Source organism: Ischnura elegans, assembly GCF_921293095.1.
Source record: "Ischnura elegans chromosome 13 unlocalized genomic scaffold, ioIscEleg1.1 SUPER_13_unloc_2, whole genome shotgun sequence".
Lineage (NCBI taxonomy): Eukaryota > Metazoa > Arthropoda > Insecta > Odonata > Coenagrionidae > Ischnura > Ischnura elegans.
The window spans coordinates 5896456-5906269 of record NW_025791658.1 but is presented as its reverse complement, the minus strand read 5'-3'; the positions used below and the strand labels follow the sequence as shown (position 1 = coordinate 5906269).

The 9814-nt window shown below is 41.8% G+C and overlaps 1 protein-coding gene across 1 annotated transcript in view; it reads left to right on the top strand.

Moving 5' to 3' along the window:
• Nucleotides 1–2055: 2055 nt before the first annotated feature.
• The window catches only part of LOC124172740 (zinc finger protein 268-like), a 405740-nt gene continuing 397981 nt past the window's right edge, over nucleotides 2056–9814 (top strand). Inside the window, exons 1-2 of the mRNA XM_046552225.1 lie at nucleotides 2056–2318; nucleotides 5156–5383. Of these exons, the coding sequence (XP_046408181.1) occupies nucleotides 2226–2318; nucleotides 5156–5383 (321 nt within the window). The 5' untranslated portion in view covers nucleotides 2056–2225. The remainder of the gene's footprint in view (nucleotides 2319–5155; nucleotides 5384–9814) is intronic.

Here is a 9814-nt window from a genome sequence, read left to right as displayed (position 1 = left end):
ACGTGCTTGGTTACTCAGAAAAAAATTAAAGTATTCCGAAAATGTCGAAAATTACGATTTCCAAAAGATTAACACAAGGTTTTGTCAATTTTATCCCGACCGATTTTTATCAAACTCTGCAGTTACATACACCTATGCATTGTCTTTCAGAAAACATAAACATTTTATAAATGATTTAATGGATTTAACCGCGAAAAAATAAAAATGGCGGGCACTACTCACTTTTTTCGGGGACTGGTTTGCTTTTTATTGTATTACTCTCGAAATATGGATGTCATAGGGCACACTTGTTTTAGATATGGCAGTAAATGAATGTGAACATATAGTATCGTCATCTTTAAACCCTCTCGAAAACCCCTAAAAATTAAAATTTGCATATAAGTTGCCTTTTCGGGTACTTTTCGTCACGATTCCGCCGCTTTCCCAAGCCTTACCTCTCATCGCTACGGAATTGATGTGGACGATTGATGACTGCATGCAGTTAGAACCTAAACCACCGGTAAACCCTCAAAAACCCCCCAAAAAATAAAATTTTGCATATAAGTCTAGTTTTTCGGTACTTTTCGTGACTATTCCACCACTCCCAACGACTCATCCACACGGAATTTATGTAAATGGATGGTGAACACCAGGAGTACACACAGTTAAACCCCCGGAATCCCCCTGAAATCCCCCCAAATGTAAAATGTGTCATTTAGTCTCCTATTTGGGAACTTCTCGCAAACATTACGCCGCACTACCTGTCCCCTCCGAGCTCTAGATCCGGAATATTTGGGAAGGCCGAGCCACCGTAAACCATACGGGAAAATTTTCCATAAAACCCCCGATCACCTCCTGGAACATCGCCGAAAAAAAAAATAAAAAAAATTTAAAGTCGCCCTTCCGAATAGTTTTCGTCACCATTTAACCGGTGCCCCTACCACTTATTAAAACCCCCGATAACCCCGTGAAACCTACCAAAAAATTCTAATAAATCGCCTCTCCAGGTAAAAGATTCGTCAGACCAGTGTTCCGGACCCCTAGGACTTATCGGCACGGAATTTATGAGAATGATTTGTGACCACTGGTTTAACACAAGTACAAAACCCCCGGTATTCCGTTGGAACCCCCCGAAAAAATGAAAAACTTACCATTAAGTCTTCTTTTATGGGTACTATTACTCCGCATTGCACTACCCTTTACGATCATCGCTACGTGATCACTGTGGACGATTGGTGACTGCATGCATAACACATAAAGACCCCCGAATCCCCCTGGGCACCCCTCTCGGTGGAGAAGAGCATTAATGAGGATTAAGCGGGAAGCCGCGGGGGGCTCCTCAACCCCAAGGCGGCGAAGCCGCCTCCCAACGAGGAACGGCGAAGCCGTTCCGAGGAGTAACTGGCGTAGGCGAGGGGGAGCTTCAGTAACCCTCAGGCGGCGAAGCCGCCCCGATGTTCAAACGGCGCAGCCGCTGTGGACTCCCCCCATCCCTGGGCGGCGAAGCCGCCCCTCAAACGAATAACGGTGAAACAGTTCCGAAATGCCCTCGCCCTCTTGGCGGCTATGGCGACCCCAGACGAGGAACGGCGAAGCCGTTCCGAGTATTAAGCGGGGTAGCCCCGGGGGGGCACACTCAACTCCTGGGCGGCTAAGCCGCCCTTCAGCGAGGAACGGCGAAGCCGTTCCGAGGAATGAGTGGGGCGCCTCCCTACCCCCTGGCCGGCGAGGCCGGCCCCTAGATGAGGTGAGATTATTCGAACTTCAAAAGTCTTCGAACGACCACAATAGTTGACGGCGAAGCCGGAACCGGGGTTTTTAAGGGGCGGAGCCCCTTAACGAGCGCGCGCAGCGCAGCGAGTTAAACCTATATATAATCCTTTTGGTGCTATTAGGGAAAGTACAGCGGCACATCATTTGGACGTCGACAGTAGGGTCAGCATGGCAAGTGTTAATTAAAAGTTCAAAGGATAATCATTGGATTGACCGGGATTTGAGGGTGGTGGATAATTTTGATGGACTCTGTTTGATGCCATGTTAATTTTTCAATCCCTCTGATTTTCCCATTGTAGAGTTCAATGATCCATCAAAGCCGCCAACTGCTTATTACTACCCGACGCAGCCATCATCACCTGTTGGTCAGCCTGCTGGCTACTTCCCAATGGTCCCACAGCAACCATCACCTGGACACATAGGGCCTTACCCTGTAAACGTGGCACCTGACGGTCATCCCGGCCAGCCGCAAAATGCTGGCTACACTATCCAACCGCAAACTGCTGGATATCCTGGGCCACCAACAGCAGCTGGTTACCCTGGACAACCACCAAACAATGCCCCAGGTGAGGCCATCAATTATGTAGAATGGCAGAAACAATTAACGCAAATTTCATTGGAATCTGAAAGCGGCCAGCTCAGGAACTACAGTGGAACCTGGATAATTCAAAGTCCTTTAATTCGAAATGCTCGTTAATTCGAATATTTCTCTTGGTCCCTACCTAGTCAACACAACAATAATGGCCACACTGTGGTCAAATTGTGGTTTACCTGTGGCAACTATGGCTACGACTAGCAACAGCTTGCCATTTTATGGCCAGACTGTGGTTGCCATGCGACAAGCCATAGTTTGGCTTGCCAAACACATGCGCAACTATGGCCACGTTGTGGATCGTCTCAGGAAGGCCACAGATTGGCAAACCTAACATTTGTAAACATCAGTATATTACGGTTGCTATTGATACAGGTTAGTTGGTGAGTTATTAAAATGGAAGTTGATTGAGTCAATTGGTATAAAGAAAGCGTATTATATCCATACGTAAGCCATATTATGGCTGGCCACACTTTGGCCACACGTACTATGGCCGTGGGTCAAAACCATTATGGAGCCATAATGGCAACCCACTATGACCACAGTACGGCCACATTGTGTCCACAATTGTTGTGTTCACTGGGTAGCACTTTGTATTCGAGCAATGCTAAAAAATCACCCACTATGACCACAGTACGGCCACATTGTGTCCACAATCGTTGTGTTCACTGGGTAGCACTTTGTATTCAAGCAATGCTAAAATAAATTCGTGGATGGTTCGAAATTTATTTCGGATGATTCGAATTTTTGGTGAGTCAAATTAAAGGTTTAAATTATAATGTGACTCAAAATAATTATGAATCCATCGGAAATTATGCCTTACTAACGCTATTTTCAAAAATGACAACTTGTCTAAACGTATACGATTACGAGTGAAGTTGGTGGTGCATGGCCGTTCGTATTTTGCAGAAGACACTTTAAGGTTAGAATGAAAAAGTTACCATGCTTTACTTCGTAGTTTTTGAAATAAATATTCCTGTTTCAAGGTTGCTTTAATATTGCCAACAGGCGTTAATCAAAGATTAGAATAGAATTTATTCTCCAAAAACCGTACAAACATGTGTGAGTACAGGATTCGTCATTTACAAATACAGAAAATATTAACCCAAAGTATCAACATTTCAAGGGTGTCAATTTAAAAAAGAGTTTTGATTGGAAATATGAATTTTATTGTTTTGGACGTATTTATTAACCCTTTCAGAGCTATCCTTCTCCCCGGGCACAGTCGAAAAATACGGGGGGCATTTTAATAAAATGTAGCAACTAGGAAAAATAAACATTACAGTGAAACCTCGATATAACGACACCCCAAGGTGCATCAAAACACTCGCTATAGCGAATTGTCGCTTTACCGGAGGTGGAGTAAATAATAGCCAATATACCTGTTGCGAACAGATATACAGGAACAGGAGTGGTGCGGCGACAGATAAACATCTATCCGATAAGCGTAAGCATAAATCCAGACGAAAGGCGATGTTTTTTTGCATCACTAAATTTCCTTACTCAAATAACGACTAACTATTCAAACAATTTACAAGTGCCGCACTGAATAAAAATCATGCAAAGCATTGTTTCGTCAATCATTATATTTATCGAACGACAGTTTACCACATGAATTTGAGACTGAGCACTCCATTAACTTCATTTCTAACAGATCGCTAGCAATTACAGAGGTTAAGGAGTCTTGATGAAAGTCTTCCGGCGGTGAAACCCTCGCTATCGCAAGAGCCGACACCGAAAGGGTCTCGTAAAAACGAATTTTTAACACGCTTATTATAGGGTCAATTGACGGTGCATCGGCTATCTCTCGTAATAGCGGGGGTGTCGCTATAGCCCGTACTCGCTTTAACGAGGTTCCACTGTATAGTTTTTTTTAGACATCTTTAAACGTTTTTTTTAATTAAAGAGATAAAATTGGAAAATAATCACAATATTTTTATACGTTTACTGATATATAAGTTTTTTATTTCAATTTCCTTAAATTTAACAATAATAACGTAAAAGCCGATTTATCGGTGCGCCGCACTTTTCAGCCGAGCGGTAAAATTTGGGCAATTTGATGTATGGAGATTCACTATAGAGAGGTTTTAGTGATAGGCGCCATTTTTTTATTTTCTTTGGAAATGAAAGGCACTAATGTCTTTTAAACCATTATTTTTATACGTTTAAAAAAACATGCATGCATCATTGAACATATATTTATTATTTAATAATTATAGAAAGCGAGTGCTATAGCGTGATTTTTACCATGATTCGAGAGAAAATGATGTGATCTCTCTTAATTCAACAGTCACTTAAAATGATTAGTATATTTGGATACCTTTTTTCTTATTTACTGTTAGGTATGCTCTCATATTGAACAAAATGGCCGTAACTAATGATTAATGTGAAAATTACAACATAATAAAGGTGTATAAGAAAAAAGTAAGAGTGAAATATTTATTGCTGAAAATGTCATTCCATGTACGTAATCGCGGGTGCATTAATGGTCTCTAGTTGTCTCGGTACGATTTGCGGAGGTAGTTTGGCCATCTCGGTGGTGTGTCTCCTTGGTATGATAAGTGGAGGTTTTACGAGATAAAAGAGGTTCCCTACAAAGAGGTTTGCCTTTAAATTTGCATGTAAATCTAACGGGACCGTAGGGGTGGTATGATGTATGGAGGTTTATGGTGTAAAGAGGTTCACTACATAGAGGTTTTACTGCATATATATTTTCCATGACGTGCCTTATGTACTTACTTTGGTCTACCTTTTGTAAAGTATCTTTTGGGCAAATAAATCTATTCTATTCGATGCGTCATTTGTTTGCAGATATGCCCTACCCTTCGCAGACCCCTGGATACTTGCCATCTGCGCCCCCTCCGGAAGCACCAGGCTACCTGCCAACGCAAGGTGGCGACCAGCAACCACCCTCTTGCGTCATTGGCTTCAACGTGCCTCCACTGCCCCCTGGAGGATACCCACCCCCAACACAGCCCAGCTCGGAAGCACCAACTGCACCTCCAGCCTAACTTCACAGCCCGTCACATTGGCCGTTTGGTTTGTGATCCCTTGGCCAGTCATGATCACCACATGCAATCATGTTCATGTATTGTCATTCTGACCTCGCCATTGTATTTTCAGTTTACGTGGGCAGTTGTTATTTTGGGCCGTTGTCCAAGAACAATACTGTATCCAGGAATTTCATGCTGTTTTCTCTAATTAAGGCCGTATCACACTTGCCACTGCAGCTGCGACTGGCCCGTCGACCAATTAGAGCGAGGCAGTGGACGGCTATTCTTCTGAGTGGCAGTCGCAGCCAATCAGAGAGCTCCATTTCAATCTCGCGCGCTTGCAACAGACGTGTTTGTTTCGGTTACCGTAGCGAGGGAAGTTCAAGAAGGTTTTGTGAGATGACGCTGAGATAATTTATAAATAATAATGAAAAAGAACCAGTGCCAAAAATGCTACCGACAACTTCCTATTACGATGCCGGTAGAACTGCCTTAATTTCAACAATTGCCGCTCTCTATCCATTCTTTGGGCTTTCGAAAACAAACAAGCCACAAGCAGAAGCGTTCATACGTGCGAATGCGCGACCGTGGCGTTGGCCGCAATGCGTGATGGAGTGCAGCCGAAATCCCGGTCGCAGTGCCAGCCGCAGTCACTAGTGTGATACGGCCCTTAGTGGTGACAAAAATGCCATTGGAAGTGGTCACACATCGTTCGTTTTTGTCTGGCAAGAGGGTCATCACACGATTTGTGGTCCTCATTATTTGCCAAAGTCTCTCTAGCGATGGGCGTACCCAGGATCGAAGCTAGTGGGGGGCATGCCGTGGTCGTTCAAGTTGGACGCAGAAAAGGTTAAGGAAACTTACATTTCAAGAAAATTATAACAGCTCATTATTAGTTTTTTAATTTGTTCGCACGAAAAAGAAATATTTTTATTTAATAATAACATGTTTAATATGTACTAATATAAATCTTCTTGAATTCAAAATTTGTTGTTCAAAATTTTCGTTTTTGAACAACATTTATTTACTTCTGTTCTTTATGGGGGAGCTTTATCATTGCCCCATCCGCAGGGTATGCCCATGTCTCTATCTGTAACTAAGTAAACTTAAGTTAATAATACAGTGGAATATCATACGAACAAACTTCAGGAAAGCTCTCTCGGTCGTATGACAAACGTAGGTTTGTCCAGAGTAAGAAATCTGCGTTACAATGGGACGTTCCTCTCCTAAAATCATGACCTTCAGTTGCAGTGTTGGTAAGTATTCAAGTAGAAGTAATCTGATTACTAGTAAGGATTAATTTTGCAGTAATTTGTACTTGTAAGGATAACTTATTGTGAAATGTTATTTTTATTTTTATGGGGGGTGGGTAATGGAATGCCTGCCAGAGTAAACCAGTAAGCCCCTGGAGGTGCTGGGGCCTAATCCCGGAATATTTTTAAGATAAATGGTTCAAGGTGGTGAGTTTTACGGCTGTGTGAATAGGGTACTACCCTATTGTTTGACATTTTGCTTGTGAGGGGTCGCAGTCAGAAGGCCTTCTGTTCCTGTCCGTCTGTTCCCAAAATCCCCGGCGAAAAAAGGCCCGCGACAAAATGCCCGAGGCAAAATTCCCGCAGCTTGTGCCAAGATTATGAAGGCGATGAAAAATTATTATTCATCTACATCTACATCTATACAATACCCCGCAAGCCGCCTAAAAGGTGTGTGGCAGGGGGTGTTAGGACACCAGCCGTTTACAGCTAAAAAAAAATGAAGTACTCTAACAAGGTTGGTACTAGCGTTTATTAAAGTCCTTTATGGTTCGGGGGAAAAACAAATTCCCATATCTCTCTGTTCGGCAAAACATCTCTCTTAATTTATCGCTTCTATCGGACCTGTAAATATAGTGTGGCTCTAATATTATGTTCTCTGTGTCACTCTGAAAGATATCCATTATCAATTGTTGAAGTAATCTAGCCTAGCGCGCAGCCTCCGAGTCTCCAACGGCTCCCAGCCTAATTCGCTCAACATCTGGGTAACGCTGTCTGTACGCCCGTAGCAGTTTTTGACGAAACGCGCAGCCTTCCTTTGTATTTTATTCAGTTCGCGGATTAAGTCTTTCTTATTATTCTTGCAAGGTGTTGCTGCAAATGTATAGTTTTGAAAACGGTTTAAAAATAAGTCGAAGAAAATGAAAAACATCCTATTTGTTTAAATTTGAGTTATGTATTTATGTATTTTGTTTATAAATTGTTTGCGTTTGTTGTCATATTTCAGTTATTTATGGATTGTTTTCCTAATTTTTTCAAAAATATCAAAGCATGCTTCAGCCCAATTGGTTAGGTTTCAGAAAAAAAAATCACAAAAAAATTATGTTTTTTGCCTATAGAAACATGGAAAAAAATGTAGAAACATGCTTCAGCCCAAGAAAAAAGAAAAGTCATCGTGGATTTTGCAATCGGGGGACTTTGTTATCGGGCCTTATGTCGTCAGGGGATTTTGTTGCCAGGGATACTGCGCCGGGGCCTTATCTCGGTAACCCATTTGAGTCATCCGTCCCCCTAATATTAGTTACAAAATTTGTAAAATCAAAATACATTAAAACCTCTTTACATCGTAATGGAGGGAACCAAAATTTGGGCATTTTGATGTATGGAGGTTCACTATAGAGAGGTTTCAGTGATAGGCACCATTTTTTCATATCCTTTGGAAATGAAAGGCACTACTGTCTTTTAAACCATTATGTTTATGTGTTTAAACAAACATGCATGCATTAGTGAACATATATTCATTACCTATATACATAATAATTACAGAAAGCGAGTGCTATCACATGTTTTTTACTATGATTTGAGAGAAAACAATGTGATTCTCTTAATTCAACAGTCACTTAAAAAGATTAGTATATTTGGATACCTTTTTTCTTATTTACTGTTAGGTATGCTCTCATATTGAACAAAATGGCCACAACTAATGATTAATGTGAAAATTACAGCATATTATAGGTATATAAGAAAAAAATAATAAGGCTGAAAAATTTATCACTGAAAATGCCATTCCATGTACGTAATCGCAGCTCCATTAATGGTGTCTAGTTGTCTCGGTTTTTATTTACGGAGGTAGTTGGGCCGTCTCGGGATATCTCCTTGGTATGTTAAGTGGAAATTTTACGAGATAAATAGGTTCACTACAAAGAGGTTTCCCCATAAATTTACATGTATTCTGACGGGACCGTAGGGATGGTATGATGTATGGAGGTTTATGATGTAAAGAGGTTCACTACATAGAGGTTTTACTGTATTTTCGTGAAAAAATTCTCTGAGCTCCAGGGGGTGTTTTGTCCCCAAAATCACCCCCATCGCTTGGCCATTGTTTAGAGTCTATATGAATCCCTAATTATATGGCTGAATTGTATAGTGGCTTGGAGTTAAAATTTTGTTTCAATTAACTCTTACTCAAATTCAATGAGGGTTTGAGAAATGAACCGCTGGTAGTAGTGAAGCAAGGGCTGTGTCATACTGTCCTCCCGTGGACAGCTCGACTAGGGGCGGCTCAGAATTGGGATCTTGGACTGACGCTGAGGGATTCCGAGCAGCGAAGGTGGTCCTCCAGGAGGGACGGTATCGGGTAGAAATGAAAGATCCCGGGTTTGCCACAAGAAGTGTATTTGGTTCCATTAACTCTTGTGCGAGAGTGATCTCTTCCTTCGACTCCCCCGGGTCACTCGTTGAACTCCCCTTCCACGGCCCTGTGGGCCCCCGCTACGTGGGTCCCGACTCTTGACGAAAGACGACTCACAAACGACGAATGACGAATTGACTAACAATGACTGACCCCGAGTCAATGATGCGTGCTGTTTTTAAGGCATCCCCACATCCGACCACCCGACCATCCGACAATATGTTCTGGAGTACGACCTGTCTACCGTTAGCGAAAAAACAGTTAAAAACTGTTTTGAAAAACTGCTGAAAATTGCAACAGTTATTGGGACAACTGTTAAAATTCAACAGTAACTGTTAAAATCCAACAGTTTTTTTGCTTAGGGTATGCTTACAAAGAGACATTTACGTATATTCATGTAACCATTATACCAACCCAGACGGCACAGAATCCTCCGTATCTAATTCGTATGCAGATAGTATCCATTGACTACTGCTCCGTCCCTTTTCGCACAGAATCCTCCGTATCTAATTCGTATGCAGATAGTATCCATTGACTACTGCTCCGTCGCTTTTCGTTAATGGATACTATCTGCATACGAATTAGATACGGAGGATTCTGTGCCGTCTGGGAAATAATCGCACTTGGAATGCATTCGTAGTGAGTGATTCGTATTTCCTATTCCTCTTTCTCAGTGTTTTGGAAATATATTATGCATGAATTATATAAGCATGCACTTCATGCCATAAATATATGAATATGGCATAAAATGGCTTTTTAATTCGGGAACAGTCATTGAATGCTATGCTGTGTGGAAATACTTGTAGTGATTTAT